Here is a 26,513-nt window from a genome sequence, read left to right as displayed (position 1 = left end):
AAATCTTTATAAAAATATGGTCTGGGCCTGATTTGAATTATTTTATGAATTTAATGATCAGACCGACCCCTAGACCGTCAATATTACAATTGTCCAACCCTCAGTGTTTTCTATTTTTCGTTTTTCAAAAATTTATTACAATTGAAAATTTAAATCTTGATAAGAAAATGAATATCTTATTGATGTGTATACATTACAGTTTATGTATGTTCCAAGTTGGTGTGAGACACTGTGTGACAAACATAAAAGACAAATGAGTGTCCATAGTCACAACGATTCTTTAATTTGTATTTTACATTTTTTTTTAATTTAAATAGAGCTAGCAAAGTTGTCCTCTTGGATCATCGGACTATACAATCAAGTCCAAAATGATCATGTTCATTATGACAGACCGACCGATGAACTAGCATCGGCTAGGTTCACTTGTTTTCGATCGAAATTTTTTAATTGGACAAGTTTGAGTCTTGACTGTATGACCTATATTCACACCAATTATACCTTGTACTATACATTAGAAAGGAAGTTTTCCCACCTCAATTTGACCGCATTCTAGGAGAATTTAAAGATTGTCAAAAAATAAAAATAAAAAATTGCAAACTAGTAATAGTTGAGAAAGCTCAACCTTGAAAGTAGACGGGGGACAATTGAAATTTGACACAGTTGGACGTGAAAGTTTCTTGTCCTCTAGCTTGGAAAGATTAACATTTCTAATTTGTTAATCTAATTGAAGTTTATGCAAAATAAATAAATAAAAAATTCAATTGCTACAAAAATATGATTGATTTATCATATCCTGACTAGTTCTTTAGATCCAAATAATATGAAGTGATGAGAGACCAATCGAAAAATAATTCATAATTACAATCCACTTTGGAGTTCTCAATAAATAGAACTAGATTAACCTCGAACATCATCAATGTTAAAAGTAAACGAGCTAAAATTCAATCTATTCTATATTTTCTTAGGATTAAAATATTTGTATACACAAAGTTATATACCTTGATTGACACCCACACGTGTCAAAAATCTAGCAGTTGATTAAAAAAGATATTGTCAAGATCAATATACTAAAATCTACCAACTCACATGGATGTAAACCAATGTGTCAACCTTTATATACCATGTAACACGATCCATTTCCTTATAACTAGTCATACTAATGACTAGGAAATCACCCACAATGTTGAGATTGTCTTTAGAACATTCAAGAACAACCACTTTTGAAAAATAAGAAATCGGTCACGAAACGAAGCATCCAAACTTCAACAATCACTGTGCTAAGCCATTTGATGGAGCCTAAGAAACACATTGAGAGAATATGATAACACTTTACTAATAAAAAGAAATATGTCATTGAATCCTAGCAAAGGGAAAAAGATAGAGTTGTAGGGACCTAGTTCACAGGTCCTTGCCAGATGAGAGATGAAGTGGGAGAGATTAAGCGGGTGCGGGCCCCACCTTTTTGAAAAAGGGAAATGCTGAAAAACCTGAGATTATATCCCAAGTTCCGTTCCAGGGAGCAGATGTAGCAGAGCCTCTGCCCTTGATTTCGATGGCGAACCCCCCAAGTGCAGAAGATCAATGGCCGAGGTGGAAACACCTCGACCCTAGATTTTCCACCTTGACCCTAGATTGGAGCCCGAGATTTAAACTTTAGCTCTGTAGCACAGTCCTTTTTTTACTTCTTGTGGGACCTGCCCCCCTATAGCGAAGAGGCCTGTGTAGCCCCTGTGAACCGAACTCTTTAGCAAAGAAAGTATGTCCCACTCTAACTCCACTTTTTACAATATTAAAATCAATTTTTACGTTGTTGTCAAGAGCAAGTGGGTCCTGCTTTTATTGAAAAGGAGGTCAAAATGATGACAACACCAATACAATAATTGATTAAAATTCGGATGAAAATTTCCCCTACACAGGCGCTTAATATCTAAACCATATAATTTAAATGTGCAATGTAATTGTGCGTGGAACGTTGTGTTTGTGTGAGAGAGAGATCTAAAGGTAATTTGCAAGAACATAAACAAAAGAAATAGGCCAAAATAAATAAATAAATAAATAAAAAATCAGAGGGTAAATCAAAAAAGGAGGGGGAAAAGTACCAGCAAAACTGTAAAAGATCATGAAAAAATAAATGCACAGTATTACAATATTTACATGAAAGCTGAAAGTATTAAACTGCAATTGCAATATGTACTGTTCTAGTAGAGTAACAATGATGTGATAGGATCACTAGTTTAAATGAATATGGCCTATTAGGACACCATTGTATGCCTAAACTTTCCTGATAGATTTCAATTATTAACAAGCCGAGCATGATGAACACGGTAAAATGTAAATAAATTACCAGCGATCTAAAAGGGAAAAAAAGAAAGAAAAAAGACGAACTTTTACATGATCAGTTCACGGCAACTGTAACAATTCTAGAGACGCACTGCCTGTTAATGAACGACAAAAACACCATCTCAGCTATGAGGTGGCATAAGTTAAATAACTAAACACTAGCTAATATTGCTGAAAAATGGCATTATACAACAGACCCACCCCAGGATCAAATCTGGCTATTACCATACTGGCAATCATTAGATACAAAACCATGCCACCTGCCCTAAATGGCCACTATCTAAGTCTCCTTTGCTATCCATTTTGCTGGATAGAATTACCATCACTGTTCAATTCTATCATTCTCGGCCCATTGGTTGCTCATTCAAGTAACGTTCCTCTTCATCTGTTGAAAAGGAGAACAGGAATCACCAAAAACAATGTCGTCAAGAAATTTTATACGACTTGGTCCATCAATTACACTAACAAGAGCAATTTACTGTCAAAGTAAAGTTGAAAGCCAAATAACAAAAATTCAGAATAGTAATTATGGGATTAACAGAACCGCATCGTTAATATGGTTCCTGTTCATGATTAGCATACAAAGATGGACAATGCTCCATCAGAATAATGTTTTGTGACTTGCTTGTGGTGATAACTGCAGTAGTATTGACAACGATGACGACAATAATAGAAATAATGAAAACAGCTTGCTTGCCTCAATTGGGTTTCAATACGGGATACTTTTACATACACTATTAGTATTTGATATGTAAGCAGTTTACCACCAGTAACATACACATTCCACTTAAGAGATAACACCATTAGAAATCATATTACGTAACAAGGTTTTCCCATAATCTTAAAAAACTTTTCTATTTCTTGTAAAATAAATGGCCTTCCTATGGTTTTAAAAAGTTTTGCCATTTATTCCCTGGACATCATGGTTTTGTTTGAGCTCCATTTATGGGAAATATGAGTTTTTGTAATGGTGAATTTTCTGGAGAATATGTGTTTGTGGTTAAAAATTAGATAAAAGTTTAGGATTTGCATGTAAAGTTATTTTATTGGGAGAATACGTGGTTGAAAAAGAATTTGGAGAAAAATAGATTATTAGAGAAATGGGCTCAAACAGGAGCTATGTCAAACTAACTACAAAAAGACGGCTACTGGTTAAACATCCGAACTAGGTTTTTCATATTGTACCATATAGGAGATTGAGCTTTGCTGTCTGCCAGGGTAATTAATTGTGCACAAGGATTGTGCTAGCTTTGATTTTTTGGGTTTTGGTCGAGGGGGATGACAGGTTATCTTCTGGGCTCTTGGTACAGATACTATAGTTTCTACTCCCTTTCCCTTTGTTCCCAAGGGTCAAGATTCTTCCCTTTCATAAGTGCATGTCATTAAAAAAGTATAAATCCAATTTTAAGCTAGCATTACAGATGGCAGGACAAAAACATGTAAGCATCAAAGAACAAAGTATAATTTTTACCACAATCAACAGATAATAGTGCAAGTAATTTCCGGTCAGTCATCAAAGCAGGCATTGACAATTTGAAGCTACATCCATAAACTGAAGATAACCAATTTAAAAAATCATAGGATCATCATAAATGTACCACAAAGTCATACCACTTTCACCATCAGATATATCTGCAAGCCTTGCAAGGGTCTCGGTAAGCGCTTGTTCATGCTCCTGTTTTGATCAAAAGGAAGAATAATAGTAAACCTACTAGTAAGTGAAGTAAACGTGAAAAGACTAAAAAATTGAAGTGTATTTCGAACCTTCAGTACTTTCTTTGCCTTTTCCATCTCAGCCGGGTCCGGATGGCTGGCCCCAAATACCCTCTCCACCTGCCAAAGTCCACAGTCAGAAAACACCCACATTAAGTAGCACATCTGAGTATAACTATAATATATACATCTCAAGCAACTTTTACCTACCTCCTTAATTAGAGTATCAGTCTGAAGCAACTGAATGATGTCAGATCCCTTCTTTCCAATGCCATTCTGCGATGGTGGAAAATCCTTCCTGAATTTTGTCAAGCCCCTACCTCTTCCTGCACCAGGAGCATTACCTCGCCCAGTAGGTCGACTCATCCCATGGCCCGATCCACCATGACCTCCACGACGGCAAATTCCAGGGTCTTCACCTTCCCACTGTATATCGTCAGGAGAAATCTGCAGATAAGACATAGTACAAGATCAGACTAATACACGAACGTTTTTCACCCACATTATAATTTGTAAATGACCAATCAAACTTTCACCAAAGATTACATAGTTGTAAGACACGCAAGAATAAAAAATAAAAGTAGACGATCCGAAAGAGTAAGATATCTTGCAGAGCCACTAAGTGGGGTAAAACGAGTACTGAGTTTTAAAAACAAAAACTTAAAAGTGCAAGTTTTGGATGGCTTTCTCAAAAATAACTCACTGGAACAGAAGTAAAATTAATGTGGGGGTCGTGGATGATATGCAGTGGTCAAATACTAATTAAACATGGAAATTCTATGGAAACTAAGATTATGTCAAATAGTTAGAAAATCATTGGTGTATCAGTGTACACATAATTATTTTGAAATAAACTTTGACCAACTATTTTTTACATTATCACAAAATTTTAAATTTCACTTTCTCCCATAATCTAAGAGCATTAATTTTTCTGAATCCTTTACCCATGAAGCATAGATACGGACACGTGTCGGACAAACTGACACAATTTTAAAAAAAAAAGTACTGACACCGACACATAGCCGACATATAGATTAAATTCATTAAAATTTTTTCTTTATACAGTATAGATTTAGCTTTATACTTGTTCTTAATTTTTATTGTTGAAATTTTTTAAATATAAGTACCTATTTGTTATTTAGCCCATGCTGGACAACCATTATTTTCAAGTAATTTATTCTACATACTCATTTTCAACTACAAATTCACACAATAAAATATTATATACGTAAACCTAAAACATTTCCCTACCTTTTAACCAAACATTCTCCTAAAAATTACTATTCAAAACATTTTTCTTTTTAAAAATGATGGCCACCAAATATGGGCTTAATAATAACTTTTAGTTTAAAATATATAGTATTTTCGATAAAGAAAAAAATGATTTTGGTAGAGTGTCTGAGTAGTGTCCGTATTCAACACACGTTGGATATGGACATGCCAGCCTAGTTAAAGTGTCCATGTATAGTCCTTTACGATAATTTCAAAAGTTATACCTTGCATTTACCTTACATTACATCTTAATTTGACATCTTGATAAGCCATTCCCACCTAAAACTAGTTCAAGCCAATACAACATCAAATTTGAAATATAGGTAGCAGTATGTGCAATGCACAAAAATTTTTATAGAATAAAATTTAATTGTTTATATGTTATGTTTTGAAAAGTTGGGGACTAAAATGAAAAATGTTTTAAACTCCCATTTTAGTTAGGCCAAATAATTAGATATTGATGGAACAAGATTTAGTATACCAATATTGGACTTGTTTCGTAGGTTGTAATTAATTAGAAATTTTCGACTCAAGAAAAAGCTGATTCGGATATTTTAAGCACAAGAACTTGAGGTTTAAAGAAATTGTTATCTAATGGCATTTTACTACATTGGAGATAGCTACTTGTGCGTTGGATGGGTCCAATCAAAATTCTTATATAACTAGAAAATAGATACAATCCCAACATTTAGGTAGGTACTATGGAATTAATTGGTTTTGGTAGTAGGATGGACATGTACAAAGTCAAATCCTATCCCACTTTTAATAGAAAACTCATTTTATCCAATTTATTTTATTTTATTTTATAAAGTACAACCTATTCCTATCTAAAGTCTACTTTGATATCAATTTTAATTCAATATCTAGCAATATATAGTTCCTTACTCTACACACAACTCTATATAGGCTAAGTCATGATTACCTATATATACAGGACAAGATGGTAGAACTTTTACACACATATTTATTATATGCATACACGGCAATTGAGAAAAAGAAGCACAAGGAAAAAGGGTTTTCACGTTCATTATTTTATAATCCATTACAAGTTTTCAAATCTATCAAGTAAGATACTTTTGTGCGAGTGATTTGGTTTTTTATACTTTTATGTTCAATAATATATGCATGAATTGCCAATGGACCTTCGATTTCGACCTAACGGAATGTGAACTCTATTGGGCTCTTTATTCGAGAATTCAAAGTACTACCGATAAGTGTGTCGCTTGGTCATCAATATACTACATGAGAAATGTGATATGAAGTGTCTAATTTATTGTTATATAATTGTCTATGAAAATTATACGTATCTTACTGGGTATTTTTAAATATTCTCTGACTATAATTTTACAGGTTAATTCGAGTCGATTGGATTTATGGCAAGATGGTCATGTGGGATGCCAAGTGGATCAAGGAAAAGTAAAAATACACATTAAGTTTTTATATCTTTAAATTCTTTGTTAGTTTAAATTTATTCAAATACATGTTATTAAATTAATTAGTTGAACATGTTTTTTTTCTTTTTAAAATACAATTTCCATGTTTAGTTTTAAGTTAATGGATATTTCAGTTATTTATTCTTAAACAAATTTACTTTTATAGTTCTGCCTTCAATATCAAGAAAAGAAAATTTTTAGTAACACTTCAAGATTTATGAAAATTTGGGGTGTTACGCTATGACACATGACCCTTTGACATACAAATACAGCTCAGGTATTCAATCAAAATTATTTTTATCATTGAGATTTTCAATGCCAATTTGAAAACTCATCAATATATTCAGAAAATTGTAAATAACTTTTTGACTCTAGGCCCTTGATTGCGCTCCATTAAACCAAAAATACATTTTTTTTCAAAACTCATTTTCAAACATAATCTTCAATAAAATAACATGACACGTAAGCTCAAAACCTTTTCTTACTTTTTAAACATACATTCTTCAAAAAAATTACTATTCCAAAATACATTTTTCCCAAAACCTAATTAAAATAGAGCCTAAACAAAAGCTATGTCTTACATGAATAGAAGCAACATCTAAATCAAGCTCATTGGCCATCATTTAGATCATACTCCTTTCGTCCCATTAAGATATGTTTGATTTCCTTTTTCGTCTGTCCCAAATTATAAACTACTTTCCTCACTAAAAGTAAATTTTTTTTAGTTTTCTAATATGCGACAATTTAATGAATAATGCTATCAACAAATTGACTAATCATATTTGAACCATTATTTAATGCAGGGGTATATTAGGAAAAATATAATAAAAATTAATATTTCCAATTATATTAATTACATTTTCTTAATCTGTGTGAAAACGGTAAAAGTCTATCTTTATTTGATGGAGATAGTACAAGAACTGAATTTGGAATGCTCTCATATATAAGAAATAAAGCACTTGCCCATGTGTAACAAAAATATTTTTTGAATGTACCAAAAATCATGCACCTACCTCAGCAAGGTTGACCCATTCCCATGTTTCGTTTGGAGTACCATAATCATAAACTAGAGCATGTCGATCCTGGAAAACATTGCAGTGATAGGCCAAAGTATTAAATAAGGCCGACATGAAGTCAATAAATCATCACGAATCAGACCTACCTCAGCTGCATTGTAGTCAGTTATGACAGCTTCATAGAAATTATTGTCATCAGGCCATCTGGTCCTTACTTTCCGTCCGATAAATTGATTAAACGTAGCTCCTTCGCCAGGTTCATTTGGAAGGCCACCAGAAGAAATACGGTTACCAAATTGACCTCTTCCAGCTGGACCAGAAGAGGGATACTGCATTTTCATTGAGGACGAACCAGTAGGAATCTGACCTCATCAACGAAATTATAAATGAAAATTAGAATCAAAATTTGTAAAGGGGGCAAACTTCACAATAAATAATGCTTACAGATTTAGGCTTTTTCCCCTTTGTCCCCATCACTGGTCCACGCTTTGCAGACGATGAAGATGGCTGGTTTGCCGTGGCCATTGCCTGTGGGTGGAAAGGAGATGGCCCACCAAAGGATTGAGAAGGCAAAGAGGGGGCTATTTTCCGTTTCTTGCGAGAAGCTGATACAGAAGGACTGGGCACCGGATCGTTGACAGCTTGACCAGTAACATGCATGCCTGGTTGAAGCCCACCTGACTGTCTCCACTCTCTGATAACATTACTCAATTTTTGATGAATAGAAGAAACAAAATAGCACAATATCATTTCTACTAAATTAGAAGATACCTTATTCTTCGGATCGTTTCATCTGCATTAACTCTACCAAGAAGCTCCCTGTGCTCTTCATTTGACAGTCGTAACTCTTTCCTTAGTTCAGTTATTAAACTTTCCTTCTCCTGAAGAAAATACATTTTATTGGACAGTCATTTAAACCTGATCAAACAAATATGCTAGTCTTAGTTTCAAGGGTTCAACGTGACAAAAAGTACCCAAGTAATGGCATCAGCTTGTGCTTTAAAGGCTCTTAATATTGAACTGTATGCTTCTTGCTCAAGCTGGTGAATTTTGGCTTCCATATCAGTTTCATCAGGCATTCTAGGATATGGAGCAGCACCCATGACAGCAGGCCTTCCATTGCCAGCAATGCGGCCACCTCTTGGAATTCTATTTTGATGTGGTGGAGGAAGATCATCATCAGTTCCTGAAACACAACCGTATCAAAGCTAAAGGAAGGAAAGGAAAGAATATTGTTTTATATAAATAAATAAGCCAGTAAACCCTAAAATGAAATCAAAAGGAAAGCATTCCAGAGTGCAGAAAAATAAAGTTAACATGTCATCCAAAATTACACAATTAGAGAGCAGGGTTTAACTAATGAAGCCTGTTGAACAACTTGTACGTAAATTAGAACCTGCATATCTAAAAACTTAAGATTGGGCAACATGTATATCATTTAATATGATTTTCAACAAAGCCTTGAAAGATCAGGTTCATGGATCTGCTTTAGATAACTTAAAATATCTAGTAAATTTTTCTTTTGTAGTGTGAATTTAAAGTTCCGAGTTGCGACTGATTAATTAAATTCCTAGGGGATCTCTTGCCAACTAGTCCTCCAATTCATGCATCAAAAGACAGCTTTCTATGTTTGAACGAGGCTTATTCTTTTACATCTCCTTGTAGTGAGAATAGCACGTGATCTGACACATACAGCTCATTATGCAGCAATATTCTAGTAATACTTCTAGAAACTAATCATTAACAAAGTTAATCAAAGAATCTGGGGTCTTATTGTCCATGTCTCCATCTTTACATCTTATAAGAAAGTAGGTGTCCAAAAAAAGGACATATTATTGATTACGAGCATTTATTGCTAATGTAAAGGCTAATCGTAATCGTAATCGTAGCCGATAGAATCGAGACACCTGATCCTAAGTTTCTGTCATTATATAGAATAAGGAAGGAGAAAGAGAAATAAATTGCACTATAATGGGCAGGAGTAGACAAGCACATTTTCAATCAATTAAGCTTGAACAGGTTTTGGGTTTGCTTTCCAGTGGTCACCAATTCGAATCTCCTCAAGGCCACTGAGATGAGTACCCTATTGTAAACTTCAGGGCACTATATGATTAGTCGAGGTGCGTGTAAGCTGAACTGGACACCCACGGTCATAAAAAAAAATCAATTAAGCTTGAACACTCTTTCCAATAGCATGACCATAAATGCAAATTTTAGGATATTAGGCATGAGAAATTATTCTATGGCTACAAAGTGATGGAGAAAATATACGTACCCTATATTTCACTCATGTTCAAAAACTATTTATAAACACTCAAGTCATTTTTTATCCACTCATTTTGATGAACCCATAAATATTACCTACTTATCCCTCCCTCATTTCTATCTTTTTATAACTTGACATTTTGTAAACACTCCCAAACATGCTTGTAAATGAAGAGTAAAAGATAGCTTATTTAACTAAGTTCATAGGTTTATATAATTAAAGATGCCATTTGTGAAGATGTCGACATGGACATGCATTTAATTCGGCATTAATTTATGACTTCTTTATAAAGATCATAACAAGTTTGTATGACTATACCTATCAATTTATCTGCTATCAATTTGTATGACTATACCTATCAATTTAGATCCAAAAAGACAGATGCCATAACGCACGCGTGTTTCCATTTTTCTGTAAAAAGCTAAAGCATCCTGACCCAGAAAGGCGAAGACCGGTAGCGGGAATTTGGTATAAACAATTACTCATGCATACCTATTATAACATAAACAGTTCAACATTTCAATACATTTCTATAAATGTTGAAATGGTTCCATTTTAGAGAACATGACAAAAGATTAATCACAAAAAAATATAAGATTTTCATTAAGATAAAATTTTCTCACTTTCTCACAAAATAATTAATACTAATTCTTATATTCTCATTTTATAGTAGCTAAATTGAACCAGTATTGTTAACTCAATGGATTTATTTATACAGAAATGCAACTTTTCAATCGTTTTTATAAGAATTTCCAAAATCTTAACATGTTTTAGTTTTCCTTATTCCAAAACATGAAATGGAAATGAACTTCAAACCATGGCACACACATTCTAACGTTACCATGATAACATGATAAAAAATTCATAATCAGTATTTTACTTCTTACCAATACTAAAATCGTTAATCAAGTCCATCCCACTCCTATTTTCAGATAAGAACAATCCTAGCACTCTTCAACATTTCTACTTCTTAAACAAGTGGTAGAAGAAATTACAATCTAAAGTAAATTTCTAAGCACCTACCTCATGGAAACTTAGAGATATGTAATCATGTACATTCAACGGAGAAAGAGAGTCTTTTTGTCAGAGAGAGTCTGTAAGTTCTCAGAGCTCTCTCTCTTTTGCAAACTGCATCTGTAAACATTGTTACTTTTCCCCCCACACATTCAGTATAACAGAGAATAACCGTTCACAAAATTTGATTTCACAATAATCAATATATTTCTTAGATACTTCAGAAAGTATAACAACCCATCTAATGTGCCATCTTAACCTGGACTACTATCAAATTCTTATGGTAGCGTAACGGCAACAAAATAATTCAAACCCTCGTATGAGTTCAGAATTCTCCAATGTAAAATGAACTGTGAGCTAAAAAGTTTATACCTATTAATACATGAGGATAGATTTTCTAAGCGCTCCATGTCTCTCTTCTATAACAACAAAAAATAATCCAAAGTTTAAACATAAAAGGGGAAAAAAAAATTGACAGTGCAAAACCTGAAAAACCTAGGTAAACAATTCAGTAAATCAATTCTTAAAACAGAAGAAATTCAAGAACTGAAACTAAAAAGGACAAATTTTTTTACTTTCAATAGTGACCCGACTCGCCCCAAATTCACAAACAGCAACAATGCATATCATGATTACACGAAACCCTAACCTCAATTTACAAAATCCATCTGTTATCAGGAGAAATACTCACCGCTGCTATCATACGGCTCGTAGTCCATTGCCAGCTCTCTCTCTCTGCCGAAATTCACAATTTCTTGCAGCTCAAAAATCTCGAACCCTAAAAGAGTATTCTCAAGACAGCTCGAAATTATGCTCTTAAAACCTGAAAAAATCCTGTGAAAAGATTCGAACTTTCTAGAGTTAAATAGTTAATTCGACATGGACATGAAGTTTTTGGGAGTGGCGAATAGATTTGTGTGATTTGCAATTGAAGCAGTATCCCAATGAGTGTGCAAGGATACGCGGATGTGAAAAGTGTTTATAAACTTTGGTTAAGAATATAGAGGTTTGAATTCCGAGCTATGCTTTGTTATACGGAAGTGTTTTGAGTTTGACTACGTGGGACGGGTTTTGGACACGTGCGGATTTATTTCATGAAAAATTCACAATTAAGTGGTTAAAGTTGTTCCAATTATTGATTGGCATCAACCCTAAATATTTGCCCCTTAAAAATGAATTAATCCTTCCCACTGGAGCTCCATATCACAAATTTCAAAATTAAGAATAAAAGTTGAAAATTTTAAAATTCAGATATTTATTAAAATTCATTTATGATTTAATTAGTGAATTATATATTTTATTAATTAAAAGGATAATTACAATAGAAGTCCCAAACATTTGAAACTTTACCAGGCTTTTTCCAAACTTTTCATTTGTTGCAGTCGTTATCCCCAACATTTCCAAACGTTGCATGTGAGGAGGCCCTTTTGGATGGTTTCCGTCAAAGATACCGTTAGTTGACCATCAGAACAAATTTTGACCACCGTTTAATTAACTTTAAAAGGGCAAAATTGGAATTTTCTATTTACTACATTAAACAATTAAAAAACTTAAATAAATAAAAAAAAAGATCTTCTTCTTCTCTTAACCCACCACCCCAGCCTACACCACCCCTCAATCTAAAACCAGTAATAATAAAACAGTGGACTACTTACCAATAAGGTTGGGTGGAAACAACCGAAAAGTCGATGGGTGCTTGAAGTGGAGCTGGAGCCTGGGTGGAAACAACCGATGAATGGCTTACCAGCGTGACGACAAGACAAAATTGAATAGGGTAAGTTTCTCACTATGATACCATAAGCCCCATCAATATCTTGATCTCGTCAGCTTCGTCTAACCTACCTGCTTGAGCGTACATGTTTTTTAGCAGTACATGGTTTTCGGGGTTCGTAGGCTCGATTTGGAAAAGAATTTAGCAACTTCTCCACCAAGTTCAAGATCCTCATATTTCCAGCAAACTCCGAACAATGCTTCCTAGATAGATATATCAGGTTCAATTGGCATTGTTTCAATGAATTTCTTAGCTTTGAGTAATTTAACTGCATAGAATTTGGAGCCGGTACTGAAACATTAGAACTAAAAGTAGTAGGTGTAGTTGCCACATGTATTGTTGACTTCGCCGATGGAGACTGGCAGAAACCATTAGTAACTAGATTGAGGGGGTGGGATGGGGGGTGGAAGAAGATCTATTTTTTTTGTGGGGGGGGGAAAAAAATTTTTTTTTTTTTTTTTTTTTGGTTTTTGATATAAGCTTTTCAATTGTTTAATATAGTAATTAGAAAGTTACCATTTTGCCATTTTAAAATTGATTAAAAAGTGGTCAAAGTTTGTTTTAATGATCATTTTTTTAGGGAAATCATTCAAAAGGGCTTCACATGCAACGTTTGAAAAGGTTATGGGTGATAGTTGTAACAAATGAAAGGTTTGTGAAAAGTCAGCTAATATTTCAAATGTTTGGGGCTTTTGCTGCAATTATCCCTTAATTAAATATATTAATTTCATAGATATATACAATTTGGTTATAAATTAATGATTTAGTTAGTTATATATTATTTTTCGATCACAAATCATAATATTTATATGTCACAAATTATTTTACGGTCACAATTCAAAAAATTTTATAGGTCAAATTTTGTTCATCATTCTCAAATATAAAATGTGTGATACACAATTTATTTATCGATTACAAATCATACATATTATGGATCACAACTTATTATACAATCACAAATTATCAAATTATCGATCACAAATCAACAATTTTCTAGGTCACACTTTATTTCTTAGTCACAATTTATAATTTTTATTGGTCACATATTAACTAATTTAATGGTCACAATCAAACAAGTAATTTGTGACTACTATTAACACTTGTGACCACCTTTTCACCATTGCCTCTAATAGCACCACAACCTTCCCATCTTCGCCATAACCACCATCATCACCTCTGATAGCAACACCACTGCAATGACCACCATCACTAGAACGCACAAAATCACCACCACAAAATATTGACAGCACCACCACAAAACCAACTTTAAAATACTACAAAGCGACCACTAATCACCACAAACCACAACAAAACAATGCAAGATCACTGTCAGATTGCCATTGCAGCGGCACTTAGTTCACCGTCGTTGCAGCGGCGAACTGAGCATCGCGGCTAAGAACAATGACGTTCAACGGTGATCTAAACTTCTTGCTATTGCTTCGACCTCACAATTGCTTCGTTCGAGAAGAAAGAAAAGATGGTGAAGAGACAAAGTATCGCTAATGTCGAAACACTGATGCTCAGATTTGCGCGTCGCTACTTCGGCCCTCATGCATGCACCGCTCCGATGAAGAAGAAAAGAAAAAAATATTAGAGAAACAGAGCACCACAGTAGTGGTGGTGGCGTCATCACAGCGATTGACGACGATGTCGTCTTCATGAGAGGAGATAAATGAGGAATAGAAAGAGAAACGGGATGTGAAAGGAGGGATAAAGAGAGAAAAATGAGAGGGAACATTAATTAGGGTTTGAGATTAAATTTGTATTATAATATTTAACACTTGAATAAGAAATATCTGATTTTTGAATAATAAAACTTTCACCAAGATTTTAGAATATTGATCTTTAAAAGTAGGGTGGGATGTAATTTTCATTTTATTTTATGGAGATCCATTTCAATCATGAGGGAAAATATAGTGATTTTATTTTTATTTTCTTTATTATTGAAAACTTATCAAATATGTTAAAAACATTTATATTTTGAAATAAATAATTAATTTGTTTTTTGTAATGAGACATGCTCATAAGGTCAAAATAAGTCACAATATTCTATTCTTTAGCAAAAGCAGCAAGTACAATCACTAATATAAAATTTGGGAAGTCACAAACGAAGATGTATCCCTAGGACTCGAAACTTTGTATCGTGCTACATCATGGGCTACTTTATTGACATTTCATCCGATAAAGTTAAGTTATAGTGGGGAAAAAAAAAAAGAAAAAAGATGATAGCATAAATTCAAAATTATTATGTACAAGAAAATTCTCTATCTTTGGCTGAAGTTATGGCTTTAAAATTAGGCATGAAGTACTGTTATTTATTAGAGGTAGAAAGGGTGATAGCAGAGACGAACTTGTATATTGTTGCTAATTGTTTTAATAATTGTGGACTTTCTCTTTGGTCCATTCGTAGTCATTGGGAGGAGGTTAAGGTTTCGAGAGACTATTTGGATGTATAGGTTAATCATATTTATAGGGAAGCGAATATGGTAGCTGATTTTCTATCTAGCCTTGGTGCTCGAGGATACTCTTCCCTTTTATGTTTAATCGACCTTAACCATAGGGGTTGTCATTCCATTAGATTTCATAAATTATCGTTTTTACTATTTGTTTGTTTTGATATTGTTCTTTGTCCCTTTTATCTATATTGGACTTGTTCCTTTTATCTAACCACGATATTCTCCCTCCCAAGTAGCAAAATTTTCTGTCAAAACAAAAATCTCCTAGATTGTAAACTGCAAGTACCTTATCCTTATGTTAGACACGCACCATCCACACAGTAAAAATCCTATCCCTCGATAGTTGCATCAACATTAAGCTTCAATTGATTTTTCGATCAACAATATGATGATGCACAATGGCCTTTAACATTCTCAAATACTATGTCCCTACCGTATTACAGCTTATTAGATTTTAGATTTGTAGAATTCAATTTATTTAGTTGCAGAATAATGTTTTTAGCTTATTGCATTGTGAAACGATAGTTTTGCATAGATTTTAAAACAATAGGATGAATAATGTAATACCTTGTCAAGTAAGATATTGGGACATTGAATCCCTTGAATTCATCTCTTATTGGCAAATCCAAAAATATTATAATAAATAACTCTTTCACAGACTTGAACAAAATCCTCAAAGCTGCTCAGCTGCTTACCAAATGACCTGGCGCAAAAAAAAAAAATAAAATAAAATAAAATAAAAAATATATATATATATATATAAACTGACTTCCATATAACCTTTGATTCTGGGTAGCAAAATGAGACGTGTAGAATCTTAATTTCCCTATCGTTTTCTATTGCACAAAGTCTCAATTGGCAAGAACGGAGAGATGGGACAGGCCTATGCTTTACTCCAAGCTTGTCCCAAGCCCAATTGGTTTTCTTAACTAAAATTTCTTTATTAATTTTTTTATATATCAATCTAGTACAAAAAATTTATTGTTCGCCTTGGCTTGTCTCTGTCAAATGGGATAATGTTTGTTAAGTAAAGAATTTCATCTACATGGAATGTTGAGGTTGAAAAGGAAATTCCATAGTTTTTGAAAGGGTTTGAATAAGAATGCGCGTCACAAATTTTTAACTACATTATTAGCCAATAACCAGATGTCTCTATAAAACTTGCATATCTGTTAAATTCCCCACATTGTTAATGTTCTCTAATAAATGTATTTTATATACTTATTTGGACCTAAAAATATAGATATTTAATAATTTTTTTGAGATTATAGCCTAATTTATATTATATTTTGTTTGTTAGGTAAAACTCGATGAATGGAAGTGGAATTGAAAGAAGCGAAAATTGGCAAAAAGAGGGGGCAAAATCCAATGTTTGGAGATTAAAGTGTAAATATTAAAAAGTTGTGTCGAACCTCATGATGAATATTCGAGAATGCTAGGTGTGAGTTGGATATAATTAGAAGTCAAAAGGAATGAAATATGACCAAAATATTTTCACAAATCAATGTTCAACCGTACCAGGACGCTCCAAATTTTTAGCTCAAGATTGAAACTCATTTTTAACCGAGTAAACATTCAAATTGGAAAAAGGTTATTTCAAGAAAAGTTTTAACCCTTTGAGTTATCTTTACAACCCAACTTCAATTGCTTCCATCGAATATCGAGAGAAAAAGTTATAATAAAAATATTAAAGGCAGTGCAGTCATAATTTCCTCCAAAAGGTGGCACCGTAGCACCACCGCTCTATCCTCGCGGTGCCACGACGCTACTACATGGTGCTGAGGCACCGCCTTGTACATCTAGAATGCATTTTTGGCCCATTTTCAAGCCCATAAAAATCTTCCTTTCTACACAGACGAGGTGGCAATTGTATATACAATTTTTCCAAACTTTTGTAGGGGATTCTACACTTTGATAGGAAGAAACACACTTTGAGAGTCAAAGAAGCGATTTAAAGGAGGAAAACAACAATCAATTCACCTTTTGAAGCATTGATTGGAAGATGAAGAAGATTTTGGTGCAAAATTGAATTTTTCTTCTACGTCTATACTAAAAATTCGATGATGTACTCTATGACGATTTATTATTTTTCCTCTTTCATTATAAGTAGCTAAAAGTTTTTGTTAGGACAAATAATGTAACCTTCTTGGGATCCTTTATTCTTTTAATTAAGATTTTTGTTCTTTATTTTTTTCACGTGTTGATTTTACTATAAGTTTAATTAACTTAATGATATTGTGAATCTTTTACGAATTGAGAGGTGAGTTAAGGATTTAGACCGTATGGTAAAATTTGATAAATTGATACAACGTGTGGAGATACTTATACTAATTATTGCAGTCATAATTGAATTTCTAGAAAAGAGAATTCGTTTAACTGAGTTTGATTCACATAGAGATATGAAATTGAATTAGTTAAATAGGTTCAATGAGAACTCAAAAAAGGTAAATTGAATACAATAGGAGAATTCGACTGAACACTACATTAGATGTGAATCTTGATTTAAAATATAAAAGTGATCAATGGTTGAATTTATTATGTCCTAATAGTTGTTCATTATTTAGTTTCTAAACCAATCTTGTATGCATCCACTTGTTTTCACGTATTTAGATTAAAAATCAAACAATACAAGTTTTTATCTGCTTTCATCAAATAGTGATTAGAGAAAAATTAAATTAAATGCTAAAATATAGCCCTCATGGGAACGACAATCTGAATTCTTAGGTCCACTTTATTACTTGATACGATCCGTACACTTGCGAATACAAAATTAACATCATCCTCTAGGAAAAATGGAAAAAAAAAAAAACTATTTCTGTATGGGCATTCAAATCTCTCCATAAGATCCTGCATCCAATAACTATGCAAATGCAATAAATTAGTTGCACTGAGTAATAAATTGTTGGAAGAAAATGGGTCGTTCATGTGGATTGACTCGACCCGATTTGTATGGGATGGTTTATAGAAGGAGGAGTTAAATTTTTAGTTTAAACTTTAACCTTCCACTACTCTCAACCTCTAATATAACCTCGATTATACAATAAACCATAAGGAATACATGCAAAACCTGGTTTTCAAATTGAGAGAAAAATACATAAGTGTGATGGCTTGATTTTGGAGGTTTATCATCTCTAAATTGGTTCTTGAATTGTGGCTCAATCAAATTCCTTCATTTGTGATTGAATTTCTCATTAAGGAGTGAATAAAAAGTAGTGTAGAAGACTAGCAAACCAAAGACAAGTAATTCAACCTCAATTTGGAATTTCAAGTAAGGTCTAAAACTTGAAATTTGGTTAGAAGCATGCAAGCACATTTAACCTTGGTATCAAAGCCTAAATAATTTGTTTTGTTGCTTAATTACATGCTAAAAATGTTTTAATATGATGAAATGCAATTAAATTGTTTTTCTTTCAAAACTTGAAAACCATTAATGGCAACTTTTGATATAGTCCATATAAATTCATGAGATTTACACAATAAGTTCATAATATTATATAGAACATATCTAGAAAATTTCACTTCGTCTGAATATGTATTTTGGGAGAAAAATTGAGCCCTAGTTTAGAAAATCGACACTTCATTGCATAATAATTTATTGCATGTTAAGTTTCATGCTAACCATTAGAAACGGTTGGATAGAACTTCTTATGACCTTTCTAACGGTATAAAGAATAATAATTTTGATCTTGATATGAAGATGTTGTAACCTCCGGAAGCTTGGATAAACTTCTGAAAAATTTTCCCATTTTTTGGACCAAAAACAGTTAAAAAAAAAACATTGAAAATAGAAATTATTTTGTACATGAGGTTGTGTGAATTCCAAATGCAATTTGAAAAATTATATGTTGGTCCCAAATTATATTTGGATGTTGATTATTTCAATACTAATTTGAAAAATTGTATGTTGGTCCCGAAAACTATTTTTAGATGTTGATTATTTCATATGAATTTGAAAAGTTGTAAGTTGGTCCCCAAAACATTCTTTATTTTTTATGTACAATTAAAATTATTTTCAGATAATCAAAAATATTTTTTTATTATTTTATGATTGAAATAAATTCGTAAAAAGCATTCAAAATATTTTTTTGACTTGCTCAAATTTTGATTTTTTTTTATGTAAATCAAGAATATTTATTTAGTGGTATTTGCCTAGTGAGATTTTTTTTTATTAAAATGAAAAATACTTCAAAAGTGTTTAAAATACCTTGTTTTGTATAAGTTTATTAGTTGAGAGGATCTTAATTAGGTTATATCATGCATTGTGACTAACCTCCAATTTTTTGTTAATCAGATATGACTGAGTAATTTAGCATCCTTCGAAGTTGGTAGAGCACAAGCTGTAGAATGTGTTGAAAAATTGCATGCTTATCGAAACTATGAAATGGATCCATGACATGACTTCATACAAAACATAACATATCTAGAAAGAATGTGCCAAGTAGTGATGCATTTGAGACATCCCATATGTGAGATATAAAGTATGTTTCATTTAATAAGGGCTCTTTCTAAACATTGGTATGATAAGGCTATTGAAGTTCTGGATAATTTACCACCTTTATGCTACAATTATTTGATCATAATTTTGATTAGAAAATCGAATTTAGAGAATGAGAATTTTATAATAAATTTAGATATATATTGTTAGATCAAATTGTTGAATATTTACGTTATGTTCTTTTCATATCTAGTAGTTGAATATAGAAGTTTATTCTCTATTCATCTCTATTCAAAATATCTTGCTTACTACATACTTTATTGTTTAATTGAGTGGAAGTTAGAAGGTTGAAAGAGTTTCATTAATTCTAACCTAAAACTTATAAATTTGATTTGTGAAATTAATTTTGTAATAAAGAAATATTAGGATAATGGACGATGATTGGAAAATTAGTGACTTTCGACTCCATTCTAATGTTAATTATCATAAAACTTAATTTGCATGGGTGCGACATGATATGTATGGAAAAAAAAAGAATCCACTGCTCATGCAATTTTGGTTACTTCCATTGTGGACGATCTCATTCACGAGTGTGAGTAGTACTCGACTGCTCTTAACATCTGGATATATTTGAGAGAGAAACATGGTGGTACTAATATGACTAGATTCAGATAGCTAACTATTAAATTTGACACTTTTTAGAAAGTTCTTAATCACAACATTACATAGCATGTGAGGATTATGTCTATTATGATAAGCGAGCTGAAGTAGGTTGGTCACATGTTCTCTAATGAATAGCAAGTTTAGGCTTTGATCAGCTCTTTTCTTGATAATTGGAAATATCTGAAAGTCAATCTGACTCATAATGATAGCATCAAAATATTTGCTGTTGATGCTCGCCTTGTGGAATTAGAAGATAAGTGCTTTGGTGCAGCTAAATCTATGGAACATGTTTTTTTTGGCTAAATCTAGTTTTGGAAAAACTTCATGCTTTAAGTGTAAGAATAACTGGTTTAAGGAAGAGAAAGAAAAGGGAAAAGAAAATATAGAGGAACCTAAAAAGAAAAATTGAAGCACAATAAGAAGGATACATGGTTTGGAAAGAAAGATAAGAGCAAGCTGAAATGCTTCAAATGTCAGACGCCAGGTCGCTTTGCTTGGGAATCCATGAGACGAAGAAGGTAGCTACTATTTATGTTTCAAGCACTGTTATGCTAATCGTATCTTATTCTATGTGGATTGTAAGCTCAAGAGTGATAGATTATGTAACCAGAGATCGAGAAGCTTTTGTGGAGTTTCATCGATTTTTAGTTGGTACAAAGTGGATATACGTTGGCAACGATGATAGAATGGAGGTGAAAGGGATCGGTACATACAAGTTACATTTGCATGGTGGTTGTGGTATTCTCCTTCATGATGTCTTGTTTGTATCAAGCATACGAAGGAACTTAACTTTCATTGTTGTTTTTTTAAGATTAGGTTTCAGTTTGAACTTTTATGATAACTCTTCGTATAAATAATTGTAATGTATTTTATGGATTTGGGCATGTAGAAGGTGATTTTGTAGTGTTAAATTGTGATCCAAACATTTATAATTATTATGTTGATTTTAGTTTTTCTAAAATGTGTGTGTGTGTGTGTATATATATATATATATTGGACAAGAGAGAATGAATAGGTTAGTTAAAGAACGCTTGCTTTGTTTAATCTCCAAGGTTTCGTATAAGAAAACTATTTAGTAAAAGATTAAGAGCCGAACTTCTATTGCAATTAGTGCATTCGGACATCTGTGGCCCCATGAATGTAAGGGTAAGACATGGAGCCTTTTATTTCATTTTTTATAGACGATTTCACGGTTTAGAGTTAGGTTTATTTGATTTTTCATAAGTCAGAAGCATTAGAATACTTTAGACGATATTTAAATATGGTGGAAAATCAAATAAATAGAAAGGTGAAAGCCTTAATAACTGACCTATATGAACCGTTCAAAGAACTATTTAAGGATAAGGGAATTATTAAGCAATTAATTATTCCCAATACACCCAAACAAAATGATGCTGTTGAGATGATGAATTTCGTTGCTAGAAATGGTGAAGTCCATGATGACATATGCTAACTTACCTATTTTCTACTGCGGAGTTACTTTGTTAACTGTAACCTATATTCTGAATAAAGTTCCTTCTAAATCGGTACCTATTACATCGTATCAACTTTGGATAGATAGAACCAGTAATTTGATTTTTCTTAGATCTTGAGGATTAACTACCTATATCCATGATTCCTTATGTAAGTTTGGAAAATTAGATCCACGAGGCAAGAAATGTATCTTTATGAGATACTCAGACCAATCCAAAAGGTATGTGTTCATTGGTAAAAATTAGGATGTGACTATAATTGAGATTCATGAGATGTGATGTAACGCCCTAAACTTTATTGACTTAAACTTTGTGGCGTTATTGATATCATTTCATAATCACACTTGAAGCGGAAATATTTATTTGGAAATTTAAACCCTTTATTTATTTGAGTTATCACGAAATTAAGAATGTTTAATGGAAAAAAAGGAAAAAGAAAACACATAATACCTTAACAAAATTTATTGTTGAATGTTCTCCTGAAAATTTTACTTGGCAACCTGCACACCTCTTAGCCACCATTCACATTTGACCGATCTAACTTGAAACGTTAAAATTTGAAAGAATGAGTAATTTAAACTCAGTAGGATACGAGCGTCCAAAATAATATAATAACTTTTTAAAAATAAATTTATAACATTCCATACCATCATTTCATCGAGAGTAATTGCAGATCAATCAAATGCTCTAACACAGTTCTGTGCAAACAATTGAGAAAACTCGAAGGATATCTCACATTTCATGTCATTAAGGCCCACAGGTCAATTGGCATTTCATAAAATTAAATTTCGTAAAAAAATTATAATATTGCAATGATAGATCAATTTGCACATAGTATCCTAACTTGATTGATAAAAAATTAAAAAAAAAAAATTGTTGTAAGAAAAGTTAGAAATTCACGTTCCCAAAATCTTTTCTCCTTGCTGTGTCTATATGCCTGTTCCTCCTCCCAAAAAAATCATCCATAATATTTATATTATATTCGAAAGTCGTACGTTTTCATTATAAAATGGCTAAATTTGTTGATTGCCTTTTTTAAATTATACACATGCTTGAAAGCCAGGCAATTTACTTAATTATAAGGCAAGGGCAACTGACACGTTGATAGTACACGGTCATGATTTCCATGTATCATGCCAAGAAATTTGTCCAAGAAATATAATATATAATAAATCTTTCCAAACTTCTAAAAATAAAAAAAGAAGCTACTTTATCTTTCCATCAATCAAGTCATAGCCATGTAAGAAAAATAGTCGTCAATTTCAACTTGTATACGTGGTAGCCATCTCTATCCGTTTTGAACTAAATAATTTTAACTTTAATCATAAACTTATTAATAACAACTTCTTAAAGTGCAATAACATAGACGTCGCTTATTCGAATCGAATTTTTCTCTAGCCTAATATGCGTAACTCATTATGAGTTATCCAACGAGTCCAATATTGATATATTTATACTCATCCTCTCAAAATTTAATTATTTGACCCAAAAAAATATGAATTTAAAACGTATTTCATTTTTTAAAAATATAAGAATATAAAACAAATACATTTTTATTCTAAATTTTTCGAGGTGTTACAATTTTCCCTCCTTAAATTAATTTTGTTCGCGAAATTATCTCATCTAGATGAAAAATCTCCAGACTTCTAAAAATTGACCTTTTTCTTAAAGCTTCATATTGTTGCATAAATGTTTCCCAACCAATCTATTCCTAGAATGGCATAAAAAAAATACTTCATTTCTAAAAATCATATGTTAGCTACAAATTCTCACCCATTCATCTTGAATGAGGAAGTCATCGACTGGTATTAAGTGTATTGTCTAATACGGTAGTAACTTCTAGAACATCAACGGCTTCTTCGCAAATAGTATGAGATTTAGTAATAGTATAAGTAAGGAATGAGCAGCCCTGTGTATATAAGAACATAAGCAAGCAGTGCAGATATTGATAGGGTACCTATCATTACGTCTTAATTGTCAGTTGTCTCCTGTTGGGTTAAGGCAAACATTCTGGTTGTTCCCTTTTTGCTTTGCTCATTGTCCCGTTTTGGTGGGGATTCATGGCAATTAGTAGCAATATGTCAATGCTTTCCACATCGATAGCACACGTTATTTCCATACAAACACTCGCTTATATGGGTCTTATTACACTTAGGACATGGAGTAAGAACGTTATTTGGCTTGCTTGATCCTGACCACCTTTCAAAGCTAGTCCTCTTGTTTTGTCCATTTCCTTTACCTTCGTTCGCCCATTTTATTTTCTCTTTCCTAAAAATTCAGTGCTTTCTTGAATTGTCCGATCAATTTCTAGTCAATTTGAAATAACTTGAGCTCACTGTAGAACCTGACTATACATGGTGAATTCATGAGATGCCATGATTCTTCCAATTTCTGGGTGAAGTCCAAGTTCAAACCTTCTAGCTTTCTTTTGCTTTGTATCTACTAGATGTGTCGCATACATAGAAAGTTGTTTGAACTTCCTCTCATAATCAATCAATGCCATCATTCCTTACTTAAATTGTAGAAATTCTGTTTCCTTACGATCTCTCAAAGCTCATGGGAAATATTTTCCCATCACTTCCTCTTTGAAATGTGCCCAAGTAAAGTTGCTTTGTTGTACCTCAGTCCTAGTGCATGAAACAGACTTCCACCAGTAGCTTGCTGCATCGACTAGCATGAACTTCATACATAAAACCTTTTGGGCATCAGTGCAACTGAGTTGCCTGAAGATCCATTCCAAGCTCCTTACCCATTCCTCGACTGCCAAAGGACTAGCCATCCCATTAAAGATAGGGGGCTTATAACGATGAAACTGTTCCACGACTGAGCTCGTGGTGTTGGAGTTAGTTTGTGCATTCTAAGGGGGCACTTGTGTTTGCTGCTTACCAAGATTTTGCACAGCTCTCAACAAATCCTTAAATAGAGTAATTTTTGTTGGTTGACGTGCCATTTCCTTCAAATCAACCAAAGAAATTACGTTTTAGAAATAGTCAACAATGTCTCAATATATTCGAATGAACAACTCAGTTTATAATAGTTTAAATCCTAGAATACATGAGGAATGATTGAAAGGATTAAATCATAGAAGACGAAGAAAAACCTACAGATTATTTCAAATACTGATTACATCCCCCTCTTTTTTTATGGGACGAAATTATTTATTTTAACTAAACTATCTCTCGGTTGCTAATCTTCATCTTCGCTTGTTCAACCATTTTTAATCGTACAAAGCTTAGATGAAGGGGCTTCATCATCCAAAGATATGCATGACTCAGGCTCAGATTCCTGGTTAACCTCTAGCTCAGTGTCTAGTTTGAACCCTAGCTCATGCTATGGTTCTGGTTTTGTTTCAAGCTCTGGTCCTAGTACACACTTCGGGTTGTTCTCTAGCTCTGACATGGATTCATAATTCGGCTCCTCTTCTGGGTTCTCCTCCGCTTCGGGTTCAGGCTCCAGAGTAGAAATTTACCTATCTAGGAAAGTTTCATAGTACAGCTCGAACTCGATTCTTTCTGGGTGCTCTGAAGGGTTACCCTCTAGTATTTCATCCCTAATCACAATGCCCATGTCTCCCCACTGAGGTGGTAGTGTATGGGTAAGGCTATTAACAGCTTTGAGGGGTATAATCTCATGTCCTACACCTCTTGCTGTAGCTCACCCAATGAAGACTTCCGCCACATGTTCAATAAGTGTTTGAGTCGATATGCTTCGTAATTTCGTAGGCTTGGATAACTGTTGCCCTATAGTTTAGAACAACCCCACAAGCCATTGTCTTCCTAGCGGTCTCTTTAATTCCATCCATGTCTGTCACATACACGCCAAGTCTAATTATGCAAAAAATAAAAAAAAATAAAAAAAATAATAGTGATAACACAATGTCTTCTATGCTTGCATAGTTCATTACACAGAAAATATAAAAATATTATACTTCTATCGAAAGTTGGTTAAAATTAAAGGAGAAAATAATTCATAAATGGAAGCAAACATATTCCACATCATGCTCACAATTTATACTAGAATATAACATTTCATTCCTGTATTAAATGTAAGAATGCATATCTCATGCTCAAAATTAAATTTAAATAAAACATATTATGTAATTCCTTCGGTCTGTCGGATGGTAGTTGATTGGTGAATGCTAGGTGCCAAGAACCTTGTTATAATACTTGTTTCTTAAATTGTTTATCGAAATTTTCATTTCTCACTAATGGGCTTGCCGATACTTGAATACAAAATTTGCTGAAGCTTAGTACTTTGATTTATATGTACGGATAATGGATCATACAAGGGGCACCTAGTAAAGTTTAACATATTATATATTAACTTGTGGAATTTAAAATTTAAAGGCTATGTGAATGTATGCATGTCAGTGACTAACCTCCTCATTTTTTTTGGTTGATAGCATATATCATATAATGCACATGGACCCATGCTACATGATAATTTTCCACTTTTCACAGTTCAAATTTATTTATTTACTTATGTTTTTATAATAACATTCTTGATTTGTCCCATCACATTTTATTAGGGAAATCCTAGAAATCTTTGCCATATGTATATAAAATCAACTTTTATTTATTAATTTATTTATTTATACACAAAACATCACTCAAAAGTAGAGCTAAACAAGAAAGGAATAAGCCATTTGTACAATGGATTTGT

At 32.9% G+C, this 26,513-nt stretch overlaps 1 protein-coding gene across 2 annotated transcripts; it reads right to left on the bottom strand.

The window, feature by feature from the left end:
* Positions 1-2,149: 2,149 nt before the first annotated feature.
* On the bottom strand, positions 2,150-12,058 carry LOC111401191 (protein EMSY-LIKE 3-like). 2 transcript variants are annotated; one of them, XM_023028815.1, is made up of 10 exons: positions 11,746-12,058; positions 8,749-8,960; positions 8,546-8,655; positions 8,219-8,468; positions 7,921-8,136; positions 7,772-7,840; positions 4,264-4,500; positions 4,105-4,173; positions 3,952-4,015; positions 2,331-2,725 (listed from the first exon to the last, which is right to left on the bottom strand). In XM_023028815.1, exons 1-10 carry the CDS (start codon positions 11,771-11,773, stop codon positions 2,679-2,681), a joined length of 1,302 nt encoding a protein of 433 aa, XP_022884583.1. In that variant the 5' UTR covers positions 11,774-12,058; the 3' UTR covers positions 2,331-2,678. The 2 variants fall into 2 exon arrangements, with proteins under 2 accessions (XP_022884584.1, XP_022884583.1); XM_023028816.1 differs by lacking the exon at positions 11,746-12,058 and having other exon boundaries at positions 2,150-2,725; positions 3,939-4,015.
* Between the last annotated feature and the right edge of the window lie 14,455 nt (positions 12,059-26,513).

Source organism: Olea europaea, chromosome 10, assembly GCF_002742605.1.
Source record: "Olea europaea var. sylvestris chromosome 10, O_europaea_v1, whole genome shotgun sequence".
In the NCBI taxonomy this organism is placed as follows: Eukaryota; Viridiplantae; Streptophyta; class Magnoliopsida; order Lamiales; family Oleaceae; genus Olea; species Olea europaea.
This window is presented reverse-complemented; position numbering and strand designations above follow the sequence as displayed.

What these genes read in the sequence shown, in the direction of transcription:
- LOC111401191 (XM_023028815.1), bottom strand. Translation starts at nt 11,773, where the DNA reads ATGGACTACGAGCCGTATGATAGCAGCG. An exon ending in AAGCTGATGCCATTACTTGG is followed by an intron (nt 8,656 to 8,748) that starts GTACTTTTTGTC and finishes TATTTTCTTCAG; the next exon opens with GAGAAGGAAAGTTTAATAAC. An exon ending in GAAACGATCCGAAGAATAAG is followed by an intron (nt 8,469 to 8,545) that starts GTATCTTCTAAT and finishes TAATGTTATCAG; the next exon opens with AGAGTGGAGACAGTCAGGTG.